Here is a 14,567-nt window from a genome sequence, read left to right as displayed (position 1 = left end):
CTGAACCAGTTACACAGAAAATCCTGGCTACGCCCCAGTACCTAATCTTTTATAATGACCTGAGAAAAGAATACAGTAAACCTTGCGTAAGTCGGATCTTTTGGGATCAAGGAAAATCCTCCGACTTAAGATTTGACATAAGCCAGATTTCGAGCCTTTTCCTGAAAACTACGACTTAAGGATTAATTTCTGTTATTAACGGAAAAATCAAGATCTGCAAAAATTATTTAAAAACACTGAAACATTTCGGGTTTACTTTTTGTATTTTAATGCACGAGCATAACTAGAATAACGACTTTTGACATGTGTCGTCGATTTCAAGCCAGGAACAGGGGTCGGAACGGGAAGAATGCAAACTGCAATTGAGATGAAAATTACCCTCCGACTTTCGATGTGTGATTTTCACTGATATTTCATTTTGGACCAAAAATATTTTTTTCGGCGAGTTTCCGACTTAAAAAATCTGACTAAATATCTGACAGAATAAATTTCTTAGAAAAACGAGAAGGAAAAATTGGGACCATTAATATTCATCCGATACATCGGGTGAATATTGATGAATATCAATCGAGTAATAGCCGCTGACAAGTTCCATACTCTAAAACAGCATTTGCGCCGTCAGGGAAATCGGTTACATTTCTTCTACTCGACGTGATCGGCCATTTGCTAGTTCTGGTCACAGGAGTTGAAATGCAGCGTCCACATTAGTTGCTCACGTGTCAGGTGCGTGTACATTGGCTTTTCATTAGGTCTACCCGTGTATCTAATTTACCACTATACCAATTAACGTACATATTGGCTTAGAATTATTTTGGCATCTCCATCACCAGTGACCCTTTTGCGGCTTTCTGCAATAGCAAACACACACAGTTCGCGTATACAGTTGTATATATGCGCCATATTAACAAATCGAGTATAATCAGCAATACGAACACTAGAATTAAACTGATCACGAACTGATGACCGTTATGTATATGTAGATATATGACAGGATGAATTGTTTCGAAACTGTTATTATTGTATGGTTATTCATATGTGTGGTAGAGGTCCTAAGTAAGTAATTCTATATTTTTACATTTTCTTTAGACTTGCACTGAGAACATTATTGACAGGTTCATTTCTTTTTGTCACATGACAATTACGAGCCAGTCTAGGGGACACTCTGTCTCAACCAGAAATAGAAAACATAAACCCTGGGTTGATTAGGCCATGAATGGCCGACAGCTATACAACTCGACCACACCATGCCACATTCATGATCTGAACCTTGATATTTCTAGAAAGAACCAATTTCTAAGGTGTTATTCTACTTATTCAAAGATAAAGCTAGAGGGTATTTAATGCTCCAAAACCTGTTCCAAATTTTAATCGTAGTGCAGAATTGAAATAATTAAAAATTAAGATTGAGTTGACCACAATTGAACCATCGAGTAAAAAGAAGTCGACCCTAAAATTGAGGAAATCACCCAATATAGTTGGCATTTTGGTCCCTATTAGATGTAGGGCCCGATGATGATTGTAAACCGTTCTCAAAGATGTCTATGCGAGTGAAACCTGCAGAAGAAACCATATGGGGCGAGGAAGCATGGATCCATTGTGTTGTCGATAACAAGGAAGATTTTTGCGGTGAACAGATCTCCTTGGTTCAAATTCGCGATAACATCACAACGTATGAAGTCAATTACACTAGAATGGAATGCGAAGTAAGTCCACTGAATTTAGCTATTGTAGCTCCTTGGATGAGTTAATTTTTATTCACTTGTATGCCATACCCATTTTGGAGATAAAGGCTATGTCATATAAATGATAATGAAACCTACGTCCACGTCACACCTTGAAGTATGTAACGACGAATCAAATTTTTTCAGATAAACAATGGCATAAGTCGTAAAATTTTTCGAAACATTTCTTACGACGTATAGTGTTCTTAATCGTCCTAGCTATTAGATTAATAAAACTTACCTATAACTTGAAAGACTAAAGTTGCAAGGCTTATTCATTATATTCAATAACGATTATTTCTATGCACAGACGAGAAAAGATTATTTTCATTACTACCACGATATCTATGGTGATTGTGAACGGGCATGGGCTCGGAAGCGGATGTATGGAATTTATACGCGCAAAATGATGCGTAACTATGGCGGAACTTGGGTGTGTAAATATAATGACATCGTGTTAGCATCAGTGGAAGTTCCAGTAATCGGTAAATCATCATACGTTTACGTATACTGAACACTGAAGAGATATTGAATAAAACTTAATGAGAAAGGATATAATTCTTTATTTCTTGATTAAAAACAGTCCAAATGAAGAAACGGGCATACGTTCTTGATTTTCTTGATTATTTATACTGTATCAGTTTACCTAAATAGTATATCTAAAAAATTACATTATTCCTTAGATAGGTAATAGTCAAAATCATAGTCTTCATGAACACTGTCTTAATTCACCATCCATTTACCATTCAATTACAATTTCTAGATGGTCCGGACGAAGCAGAAATCGCGGTAGCCTCAACCAGATTTAAATGGGATAGAGACGCCGTCGACCGGACGATCATCGTGGAAAGAGGACATGAATTGGTACTCATCTGTAATGGTGATTATTCGTACGTTCTGAAACCATTGATTTACAACTGGATCAGGGAGGAAGGGCCGATATCCGTGGAACCAGTCAGAATCGACAATAAAAGCAAGCTCGTTTTCCCCGCTATTGCAGTAAACGACAGCGGTCGGTACATGTGTTATAAAGAGAACAGAGCGGGATACGACGAACGCGATATTACGGTTAAAGTATTCTGTAAAAACGATCGGAAAAAGTTAGTGCCGTGTGACAGTAAGTTCTTTTTCATTGAGTCTATCTTATTCATTCGTCAATCAAGTTAGATTAATTTTTTTGCATACCATTCTGTCAGTTTATTGGTGGCTAATACCGGGCCATTTGATTTAATTTTTTCAAAACGACTTCCGTTCCAAGCGAACATATTTTTGCTCTCATCAGAACCACCAAATATATACACTCCGGCATCAAGATTGATACGAAAATACTTCATCGGAGACAAGGCTGAATTCAAAATATTCTATCATCAAATGAACACGGATGACGTAACCGATTTATTTTGTGGAACCGCCGATCGTCCGCTATTCAGGGGCTGTCGAGTCAGTAAAAAACGCGTCGTTAGAGTCAGACCTACGAACTGGGGAGTCCGACGTGGAAAGAAAGAATTCTATGGGCAACGGAGAATACGGATAGAGGCAATTACACTGGATGATTATAGAAATTATTCATGTTATCTTCAGAATACGACGACTCTTTTGCGTTCGTATTTCAATATACAGTTAATCGCTCCAGGTAAGGACGATCACTGAAACTGGTGCATATCAATGTCATTGCTTATGCCTTATTTTGGTCCGTTGACTTTGCTTGTTGCGAGATGATATAATGAACATACATATATGATGTTTCTAATGTGAACGCCCGAGTACGTTAGAGCCTGGGAAATTTATTCCAACTAATTTCCTTTGATTGATAATATCTTAGTGCTTTCAAATAAAGATATAGTTGAAACATAGATTTAGCGTTCTCGACGCTAGAAAACAATTTTTTCCCTTCCGAAAATCAGAATCATACAAACAAATAAATGCGAAAAACGAATCTTGCGAAAAGAAATAGCAACTTTTCTTCATGAAAACATACATTTTGTGAATTTTTTTGATGTAATGTTACTTGAGAAAAAGACATGCAGTACGGCAAGGGAACCGGCTTCATTTGTCATATTTCTTTTCTAGCATCCCAGATTTTAGCAAAAAACCTGCAAATCTTATCTGTGACCTCCGAAGCAGCTCGGATCTCATGGGTCACATTTTCTTCACAGCGAAGTAAGATTTTTTTGGTTGAATACCGTCTGGTGGGAAGCGCTAATTGGACGAATACACCTATCCTCGCAAATACCCGAGAAAGTTACTCTGCAGTAATTGAGACACATTTGAGTGGTTTGCATCCATCCAGTAAATACGAAATCAGGGTTAAAGGCCGGTATTCTCTATCGAGTTATTCGACTGCTTATCCATCTGAGTCAATTTTCGTCAAGACCGAAGGTATGTATTGAACGCCTATATTGTGATTCAATAGGGAACCCGCAACACCACCTATCCCACTAGATGGCGTGACGAGCAATAGGTCTTGTCAAAAAATATAGGTCATTTTCAGTGGAATTTTTCGACTCCCGAATCCATATATTATCACAGCACCCACCAAATATACAATAAATTCATTTTCATACTCATATATCGGTATAGTTCTTATATAAATACTTGATTCATTTCTGAGAAAAGTTCATTCAGTTTTAATTGAAATGTAGAAGAATTCGGACGCGGATGAATCCTCGCCTGCCATACGTGGTATCCTCGATTTCCACAGTGGCGGTGCGGGTACCCCATTCAGTTCGTCACCATATTACATATACCTATTTATAAGATAACCTCCACCATGAAATTTCAGATAAGGCGCCTTTGACATCAGAATCGCCTTCGACTCTGAAGTTAGTTGATTCAGTAGTTATTTTCCAATCCGCCAAGAAATTGACAGTAAGCGTACCGGGACCTATCAAACAACACTTCACTGTCAGTGTTCTGGCTTGCTGCGTAGGCAATCAGACTGCAGCTACAACTGAATGCTGTATGACGTACAATTTCTCGTCGTTGATTGGACAGATGCAGGCACGCATCAATGGCGACGGCTTCTACAGTTATAGAGTTAAGTCAGTTGACGATGATGGCAACATCCTATATTCGAGACACGTTACCGCCATCAAAGTGGAAGGTACAGTTTGCATGCCGGAATCTCTACATTCTCACGGCTACGTACTTTTTGTACGTTTCGCCTTTTTTTTTATTGTAGAAGGAATATTAGACAATATTGATCGTGACGTCATTCTGATCGTCTGCGGGGTAATGGCTATAGTTCTATTCGTCATACTTTTAACGATAGTTTACGGAAGAAAAATTGGGGGTACGCTTATAAATGAAAATATGTTCAAAGCATTACGATCAAAAAAAAGTTCGTGTGCTCTTTTGAATTAAACACTTAGCGATGGTTATATGTTGGTCTTCTTGTATTTCATAGGAATTTGCCATGAGAAGTTTTCCCCATCAAATGCATGTCATGACTATGCAACCGGCCCCGACCTTTATATGCTTTGTCACGTCTGTTTCTGGTTATTCCACCTGATGATGTCTGTTAGTCAACAGCCGAAACGTTGTGGTTTCATTTGAATAGATTTTATCGAATGAAAGATTTTATGGCAGGACTTCTTCATATTATGTTCATGGTCATGTATCTTGAATAATACAGTGCACTTATACTTATATGTACTTATATTTAACATCAAATCGTTCAGGTTATTAATTCTTACATTTTGGGGAACAACTGCTATTAGATGTATGAACGTTTAGGAAGTTATATTACTGACGTGTATGACTGTACTTTCCTGTTACTTTATTACTGAATCATGTTGGGACTGTCATTGTCGCCGAGTTGAAATCAGGGAAATCGAAGGTTTTCCAAATAGATTCTTGTAGAACTTAAGACTTAGCTGGGGCAGTTGAGAGAACTGGCCGATTTTGAGTAATAAATGTCGACCATTTGTATATAATGGATCCAAGTGTTCCTGTTATTGTGGTGGAGGGGTATAGCACTTTTTGTGGAAAATGTGCGAAAAAGGTAACGAAAATAAATTCGTCTCTATTTCGGAGCTTTGAAAAATATTTTACATAACCAATGTTTTTACCTGTGGCCAGCTTACTGGATGTTACTACATGTTTTCTGGCCTGACAAGCGCGGATCCGGGGAGGGGAGGGTGTTCTGGGTGCTGCAGCACCCCTCGAAAATTTCCCTCCGTATTATAAGTTTCAGTTTTCCATTGCTACATTTCAAAGTACAAGGTACATTTTGAATATATAGGATGATCAAGGAGTGAGTTAAGACACTAAGAATGCATGACAAACAGACCAATTTTTCAAATATTTCGAGCGGATGACTAGAAGAGCGCCCCCTCTGTGAAAATCCTAGATCCGCCCCTGAGTCAATAATTCTCAATATAGTTCGCGATTCGCCATCGATGTTTTTTCAAAGAAATCCTTAAATACAAAGACGATGGGGTCGCGTCCACGTGTAATCCTGGCTATGCCCCAGTACCGAATCGTTTAATGGATGTTACGTTTTGTGCTGCAAACCTTGAACGGATTTTGGATACACTCTTGTAATGGCAGCTCATATGTTCAATGATCTGAAACATCACTTTTACCTAACCGCCAAGTAGTACTAGCTATCACATATTAGTTTCTCACGAGTCAGGTACGCGTGGAACAATACCTTTTCATCAGGGCAACCGTTGTATCTACTTTTCCACGTAGGCCTACTAACAGATTCGTTGTTTTCATTTCCCGGAATATATGGAACCCGGAATGGAATCGTACAGATTGGGTTAAAATTGTTTTGCCATCTCCATCACCAGTGACCATTTTATTATGCGCTGTTTTTTTCTGCAGTAGCAAATCCATACAGTTCTGGTGTAGTATATGCGCCATATTGTCAAATCGAGTATAAGCAGCGGGATACGAACACCAGAATTTAACTAACGAACGTGAGGCATTTGACAATTATAGATCTGTTTTAGAGGTGACAGGATGAATCGTTTTTTAAGTGTTATTATTGTATGGTTGTTCATATGCGTGGAAGAGGTCGTAAGTAAGTAATTCTATTTTTTTTCACTCCTTTACTTGCTGAGCATTAATCGACAGGTTCCAGGTTTCTTTTCCCCCATGGCATGAAAATGAGATGGCCAGATGGGAACCTCCGTCTCAAATCCCTTGGCCACACCATGCGCCACACTCAAATAATACGGTTAATCTGAACATCGACATTTCTTGATGATCTTTATGCATATTTACCACGCTACCTTATTGACGGATAAAGGTCTAACCGTAGAGTTTTCAATACTCCAGAAGCTTTTCCAAAGTTTGATTAGAGTGCGGAATCAAAATAATTCAAAATGAATGTCGAATTGACCACATAGAGCTAGAAGAAAGTGTCAATCCTCATTAAGCCAAACCGACCAATATATCTGAATGATATTGAATGATGATCCCTATTAGATGAAGGGCCTGATGATGATTGTAAACCGTTCTCAAAGATGTCTATGCGAGTGAAACCTGCAGAAGAAACCATATGGGGCGAAGAAGCATGGATCCATTGCGTTGTCGATAACAAGGAAGATTTTTGCGGTGAACAGATCTCTTTGGTTCAAATTCGCGATAATGTCACCAAGTATGAAGTCAATTACACTAGAATGGAATGCGACGTAAGTGCTCTGAATTTAGCTCTGATAATGTCAAGTGATTATGGAACATCTCACAACCACAATAAGTTTCCAATAGACATGTAGTATCATTGTAACGGTCTTGCCATGTCACACCTTGAAGCTGTGTGATTAACACATATGCTCCTTTTAGCGTGGTGTATATGAGAAAATTAAGCCAGTTGTCCTATGACTCAAAATTCTCAGATATACATTAACGTTATACTGTACGGAGATTTTGTGGAAACAGTTTCTACGACGTATGCCAGCATTCTTAATCGTACTCTTAGAATATTCAAAACGTATCTAATACTTTCTTAAGGTGTTAGGCCCAAGATTCATTAGATTTACTTACGCTTATTTCTATGCACAGACGAGAAAAGATTATTTTCTTTACTACCACGATATTTATGGTGATTGTGATTGGGGTTGGAGGCAGACGTATGGCATTCACATTCGCCAAATGATGACTAACTATGGCGGAACATGGCTGTGTAAATATAATGACATAGTGTTAGCATCGGTGGAAGTTCCAGTAATCGGTAATTCTTTCTTTAAACCGTAGTATAAGAAGAACTCTGAACAGAAATCACATTAATCTGTGTTGAACACCGAGGAGATTATATATGCAGTAAAACTTGATGAAAATGGAGATAATCTCATATTTCATGATTAGATATAGTCCAAATGAAGTGATAAGGACTTATTAGCTATTATAAGCTATTATTCTTAATTTTCTTGATTACATTAGTGTACGTCATATCTAAGAAATTACATTATTCCTTATGAGGTGATTCGTTATAAGTCAATTTCATGAGAATTCCTTGAATTAATCATTCATTTACGATTTCTAGTCGGTCCCGGGGGAGCAGATATCGAGGTAGCTTCGACCAAATTCCAATGGGTCAGAGACGCGTCCTACCGGACTATCATCGTGGAAAGAGGACAGGAATTGGTTCTCATCTGTGATGGTGATTATTCGTACGTTCTGAAACCATTGATTTACAACTGGATCAGGAATGAAGGGCCGATATCAGCGAAACCAGTCAGAATCGACAATAAAAGCAAGCTCGTTTTCCCCGCTATTGCAGTAAACGACAGCGGTCGGTACATGTGTTACAAAGAGAACAGAGCGGGATACGACGAACGCAGAATAACGGTTAAGGTATTCTGTAAAAGCGATCGGAAAAAGTTAGTGCCGTGTGACAGTAAGTATCTAGTTTTGAGTCTATTCTGTACATTTGTACGGAAGCGTACTGGGGACATTAGAAAAAAATGTTTTTTGTTCTGATTTATGAAGTTAAAAAATATTTCAGACATTTTTTTGAACAGTATAACTCGTCAGAAAATCGATTAAGTAATCTAAATACATTTTTCCCATTTACTGATACATCTCGTCAAAAATCTTTTTCATCAAACCATGAATACATTCCGAAGCCTCAAAAACACTGCTGTCCCGGAGCAATCTTTTCGAATGAAAAAAACTCTTCCGATTTTTTAATTGAAAAACAGAAATACGTACGATTTTCGAATAAAGGGAAATCGACGTTCGATTTATGAATTAGGAAACGGAGATACGTTCGATTCATGAATTAGAAAGTAGAGATATGATTGATTTATAAATCAAAATATGTAGATACGTTTGATTTATGAATTATGAAAGTAGATACGTTCGAATTATGAATCAAGAATATACGTGTCGCCATCTTTATTGACATTTAAATCAGAAACAAAAAACAATTTTTCTCATGTCCTCTTCCGTCAGGTACATTCGTCAATATATTTACGTAAATTTCTTTTTTTTGTGCATATAATTCTCTCAGTCCATTGGTGGGTAATACCGGGCCATTTAATTTCACTTTTACTCATCAACAATTTTTCTTATCCATGTCTGTGTAGATGGAAAAAATGGTAATTCTAAAGGTAGTTCGTACAACGAACAAGTGGAACTGTACAATGTTGAATATTCTTTTTCAGAACCACCAAATATATATACGCCGGCTTCAACATTGATACAAGAATACTTCATCGGAGAGAAAGCTGAATTCAAAATATTCTATCATCAAATGAACACGGATGACGTAACCGATTTATTCTGTGGAACCGCCGACCGCCCGCTATTCAGTTGCTGTCGATTCGGTAAAAAACGCGTCGTTAGAGTCAGACCTACGAACTGGGGAGTCCGACGTAGAAAGAAATCATTCTATGGGCAATGGAGAATACGGATAGAGGCAGTTACATTGGATGATTATAGAAATTATTCATGCTATCTTCAGAATACGACGACTCTTTTGCGTTCGTATTTCAATATACAGTTAATCGCTCCAGGTAAGGACGATCACTGAAACTGGTGCATATCATTGTCATTCTGCTTATGCCTTTTTTTTGGTCCGTTGACTTTGCTTGTTGCGAGATGACATGATTATAATATAAGCTCTTTAATGTGAAAGTTCGAGTACGTTCGATCCTGGGATATCTATTGAACTAATTTGACTTGATGATATCTAAGTGTTTTAAAACTAAAACTTCTAGTTTCAAAATTTTTTAAAACTTTTGTTTAAACATAGATATACGTTTTTCGACGCTAAAAAACCATTTTCCCGTGCGAAAGTCAGAAACATACATGCAAATAATGCGAAATTTATTTCGTGAAAAACGCTTTCTGAATTCTTTCTCATCTCTTATTGCGCGAGAAAATAGAAAAAAACCTATTTATCAGTTGAGACCGAACATCCCGCTGCACGCCAAGGGAGTCGACTTCAACTTAATATTTCTATTCTCAGCTTCCCAGAGTTTAGCAAAAAACCTGCAAGTCTTATCTGTAACATCTGAAGCAGTTCAGATCTCTTGGATCTCGTTTTCTTCCCGGCGACGTCTATATTTTCTGGTTGAATACCGTCTGGTGGGAAGTGGTAATTGGACGAATACACCTATCTTCGCAAATACCAAAGAAAGTCACACTACAGTAATTGAGACACATTTGATTGGTTTGCATCCATCCAGTAGATACGAAATCAGGGTAAAAGGCCGGTATTCTCTATCGAGTTATTCGACTGCTTATCCGTCTGAGTCAATTTTCGTCAAAACCAAAGGTATGTATTGACTGCCTATTTTGTAATTATATGTATATATTCAGTTCATTACCACATTATAAATACGTTTCTGTAAAGAAACCTTCTACACCTTAAAATTTAAGATAAGACACCTTTAACATCACAATCGCATTCGACTATGAAGTTAATCGATTCAATGGCTATTTTCCAATCCTCCAAGAAATTGACAGTAAGCGTACCGGAACGTATCAAACAACACTTCACTGTCAGTGTTGTGACTTGTTGCGTAAGCAATCAGACTGTAGCGACATCCGGGTGTTGTATGACGTACAATTTCTCGTCGTTGATTGGACAGATGCAGGCACGCATCGACTGCGACGCTTTCTACAGTTATAGAGTAAAGTCTGCTGACGATGATGGCAACATCCTATATTCGAGACACGTTACCGCTATCAAAGTCGAAGGTATAGTTTGCTTGCCGGAATCTCTACAGTCTCACGGCTACATCTTGCACATTTTGCCTTTTTAGCCCACTTGGGACTTTAGTCCCAGCAGGCTATTGCGTTCACTTTTCATCCGTCGTCCGTCCATCCGTCCGTCCGTCCGTCCGTCCGTCCGTAGACGTTATTTTGAGATGTTTTGAAGACGCTTCAATGTAATGTCTTGGTATTTGGGTTACAAATGTATCTACCCTAGACACATCTTCAGCCCAAAAACTGGCCCTGTCAGAATCAAGATGGCCGACTGCCAGCCATTGTTGTTCGCAAAAATCAGCACCTTTTACACATTTTTGAAAATTTTGAAGACGCTTGGATCAATTACCTTGATCTTTCGTATATATTTGAACCCCCAAGGGCCCATCAGCATAACAAATATTGGGTCGATCGGACCCAAGATGGTCGTCCTAGGACCTTTTAAATGCCCAAAAATGTCAATTTTGGCCCGAATTCTGAGTCCTGTAGTTTCCTACTTGTTTGCCATTTCTTATTGCAATTTGTGATGGGTATTCTTTGGAAAGGGATGTTTTATACCTGAGACAGGTATTTTTGATCAGCCATTATTATGGTGCAATTGGCGGCCATCTTGGTGTCATCAGTACTCATTCGTGGGTGGGAAAAAGTTTTTCCACATTAAATTGATACCTAAGCATAATTTGTTACCACAATCAATTAGAAAGTTTGAGCCCATAACGTGTTCTATGATTTCGGTGAGTTTCAAGGTCATTGGATTTTGTATGTGGCCACCAGGGGGCGTTGAATAGTAGAATAACTTAGTATTTCCATATTAAATTGGTAACGAGGCATATTTTGTGATCACAATCAATTATAAAATCATAGCTGCTGACATATTCTATGATTGTGGGGAGTTTCAAGATCATTGGATTTTATATATGGTCACCAGGGGGCGTTGAATATTAAAATTGTTGGATTGTTGAGCATTTGAAACCACTTCCCAAGTGGGCATGGTGTCCCTGGACCCCTATTTTGTTGTAGAAGGAATATTAGACAACGTTGATCGTGACGTCATTCTGATCGTCTGCGGAGTAATGGCTATAGTACTATTCGTCATACTGTTAACAGTAGTTTATGGAAGAAGAATTGGGGGTATGCTCATAAATGAAACTATGTTTGAAGTATTACGATCAGAACAGAGGTTTTTTTCTTAATTGAACATCTAACGTTGATAATGGTTATATGTACTTGTATTTTATAGGAATTTGCCATGGGAAGCTTTCCCCATCAAAAGCAGATGTTTACGTGATCGGCGGTGGAAAAGGTATTTCTTGTTGATAAGCGTATTGTTCAAAGTGCAGAAACTTTCATTTAGCTCTCTTGTCTAGTTAGAAACTGAGTTTCAACTGCATAATAATGTGCCCTACAGAAGAATGCCTTTTAAAATAGAACGTAAGAAATTATTCAATGATAGTCATTCTGATATTTCTGATATTTTGTTTTAGCCCACTTGGTAGTCCCAGCGGGCTATTGCGTTCACTTACGTCCGTCGTCCGTCCGTTCGTACGTCCGTCTGTCAATCCGTAGATGGAATCCAGTTATTTTGGGAAGTTATGAAGACGCTTCAATGTAATGTCATGATATTTGGGTTACAAATGTATCTACCCTAGACACATCTTCAGCCCAAAAACTGGCCCTGTCAGAATCAAGATGGTCGACTGGCAGCCATTGTTGTTCGCCAAAATCAGCACTTTTTACACATTTTTGAAGTTTTTGAGGAAAATTTTGAAGACGCTTCGATCAATTTCGCTATGATCTTTCTTAGTGCCCAAAAATGTCAATTTTGACCGGAATTCTGGGTCATGTTGCTTCCTACTTGTTTGCCATTCCTCATTGCAATTTGTGGTGGGTATATTTTGGAAAGGGATGTGTTATACTTGTGACAAGTATTTTTGATCAGCCAATTATGACGCAATTGGCGGCCATCTTGGTATCATCAGTACTCATTCGTAGGTGGGAAAAAGTTTTTTCCACATTAAATTGATACCTAAGCATATTGTGTTACTATAATCAGTTGGAAAGTTGTAGCCCATAACGTGTTCTATGATTTTCGTGAGTTTCAAGGTCATTGGTTTTTGTATATGGCCATCAGGGGGTGTTGAATAATACAATCACTTGGTATTTCTATATCATATTTGTACCCATGCATATTTTGTTACCACAATCAATTCCAAAGTTGTAGCTCATGACATCTTCCTATCTTTTTGGTGAGTTTTAAGGACATTAGTTATTCTATATAGTCACTAGGGGGCGTTGAATAGTAGAATTACTTAGTATTTTCTTATTAGATTGGTACCTAGGCATATTTTGTTACCATGATAAATTGCAAAGTTGTAGTTCATGACATGCACTATGATTGTGGTGAGTTTCAAGGTTATTGGTTTTGCATATGGTCACCAGGGGGCGTCGAATAGTAGAGTAACTTAGTGTTTTCATATTAAATTGGTAACGAGGCATATTTTGTTATCATAATCAATAACAAAATCGTAGTTGCTGACATGTTCTATGATTGTGGTGGGTTTAAAGGTCATTGGTTTTTGTATATGGTCACCAGGGGGCGTTATATATTGAAGTTGTTAGATTGTTGAGCATTTGAAACCACTTCCCAAGTGGGCATGGTGTCCCTGGACGCCAAGTTGGAAAGTGCATCTTTCTGACGTCAAATATTGGCATTAGATTATTTACGTTTCGGATACCCCATGTTATATGATACAAATTCCCACGTCTCATCAATCTACCTGGGGTTTATATGGTCATGTTGTCGAATAAAACACTCTTATCCGTGGTTACCTATAGATACAATGATTATAGAAATATTGCCAGGTCTGTTTGTTTTAGTTTCTGACAGCATAGCTTCTATTAATATCCTGTGAGTTTATGTGCCTTGTCCCGTCATTTTCCGTTCATTGCACCCGATGATGTTTGCTAGTCAACAGCCGAAATGTTGTGGTTTCATTTGAATAAATTTCATCGCATAAAGGATTTTATTGTGGGAATACTTCATTTACATTCATGTATCGTGATCATTTTGAATAATACAGTGCACTTAAAAAACTTATGTTTCACATCAATCTTTCAGGTCATTAACTCCTACATTTGGAGAACAACTGCTATTAGATTATGGACCTTTAGCAGTAGAGCTATATAGCTGACGTGTATGACTATACGTTCCTGTAACTGTATTACTGAATCATATTGGGACTGTCAATAATTCGCTGCCGAGTTGAAAATATAGGTAATTTAAAGCTTCTCCAAATAAATTCTAGCAATAGCTCTACTTACGACTCGAGTGTGAATATACTTAAAGGGCAGTTGAGAAAAAAATTCCGAATACGAGGATTGAATATTGAATTTTTCTATATAAAGGATCTAGTTTTTTTGTGGTTCTTATTGAGGAGGTATAGAATTTTCGCGGAACATTTCCGAAAAAGGTAAAATAAACTCGTTCGTGCGAGTAAAAGTAAATTCAATTCTGTTTCGGAGCTTTGAAAAATATTTTACGTGGCCAATGCACTCCGAATTCGGGCAAAAATGAACTTTTTGGGCAAGACGAGGTTACAGGATGGCAATCTTGTTGTGCCCGACTGCTCTTATGCCGATGGACTCGTGAGGATATACATACATGAAACATCAAGAAGATTG

At 37.9% G+C, this 14,567-nt stretch overlaps 3 protein-coding genes across 4 annotated transcripts; all 3 read left to right on the top strand.

Moving 5' to 3' along the window:
• Positions 1-1,568: 1,568 nt before the first annotated feature.
• LOC141906398 (uncharacterized) lies at positions 1,569-3,372 on the top strand. The gene is made up of 4 exons (XM_074795667.1): positions 1,569-1,703; positions 2,032-2,206; positions 2,485-2,838; positions 3,004-3,372. The coding sequence occupies exons 1-4, from the start codon at positions 1,692-1,694 to the stop codon at positions 3,369-3,371; spliced, it is 909 nt and encodes a 302-aa protein (XP_074651768.1). The 5' UTR covers positions 1,569-1,691; the 3' UTR covers position 3,372.
• Positions 3,373-4,654: 1,282 nt separating this feature from the next.
• LOC141906209 (uncharacterized) lies at positions 4,655-5,084 on the top strand. Its single transcript, XM_074795449.1, has 2 exons — positions 4,655-4,824; positions 4,903-5,084. The coding sequence occupies exons 1-2, from the start codon at positions 4,683-4,685 to the stop codon at positions 5,082-5,084; spliced, it is 324 nt and encodes a 107-aa protein (XP_074651550.1). The 5' UTR covers positions 4,655-4,682.
• A 5,567-nt stretch (positions 5,085-10,651) lies between these two features.
• LOC141906439 (uncharacterized) lies at positions 10,652-14,124 on the top strand. Of its 2 annotated transcripts, XM_074795741.1 has the most exons (4): positions 10,652-10,877; positions 11,907-12,017; positions 12,127-12,189; positions 14,005-14,124. In XM_074795741.1, exons 1-4 carry the CDS (start codon positions 10,736-10,738, stop codon positions 14,010-14,012), a joined length of 324 nt encoding a protein of 107 aa, XP_074651842.1. In that variant the 5' UTR covers positions 10,652-10,735; the 3' UTR covers positions 14,013-14,124. The 2 variants fall into 2 exon arrangements, with proteins under 2 accessions (XP_074651842.1, XP_074651841.1); XM_074795740.1 differs by lacking the exon at positions 14,005-14,124 and having other exon boundaries at positions 12,127-12,316.
• The last annotated feature ends 443 nt before the right edge of the window (positions 14,125-14,567 follow it).

This window comes from Tubulanus polymorphus, chromosome 5, assembly GCF_964204645.1.
Source record: "Tubulanus polymorphus chromosome 5, tnTubPoly1.2, whole genome shotgun sequence".
NCBI classification, from domain to species: Eukaryota; Metazoa; Nemertea; class Palaeonemertea; order Tubulaniformes; family Tubulanidae; genus Tubulanus; species Tubulanus polymorphus.
Note: the sequence above shows the minus strand (reverse complement) of the source record. Positions and strands in the feature narration are given on the sequence as shown.

Bases quoted from the DNA above. Each gene is read 5' to 3' on its own strand.
- LOC141906398 (XM_074795667.1), top strand. The intron at 2,207-2,484 runs GTAAATCATCAT...TACAATTTCTAG, and splicing joins AGTGGAAGTTCCAGTAATCG to ATGGTCCGGACGAAGCAGAA. The intron at 2,839-3,003 runs GTAAGTTCTTTT...TGCTCTCATCAG, and splicing joins AAAGTTAGTGCCGTGTGACA to AACCACCAAATATATACACT.
- LOC141906209 (XM_074795449.1), top strand. From the start codon at position 4,683: ATGACGTACAATTTCTCGTCGTTGATTGGACAGATGCAGGCACGCATC. The intron at 4,825-4,902 runs GTACAGTTTGCA...TTTTTATTGTAG, and splicing joins TACCGCCATCAAAGTGGAAG to AAGGAATATTAGACAATATT.
- LOC141906439 (XM_074795740.1), top strand. From the start codon at position 10,736: ATGACGTACAATTTCTCGTCGTTGATTGGACAGATGCAGGCACGCATC. The intron at 10,878-11,906 runs GTATAGTTTGCT...ATTTTGTTGTAG, and splicing joins TACCGCTATCAAAGTCGAAG to AAGGAATATTAGACAACGTT. The intron at 12,018-12,126 runs GTATGCTCATAA...TGTATTTTATAG, and splicing joins TTATGGAAGAAGAATTGGGG to GAATTTGCCATGGGAAGCTT.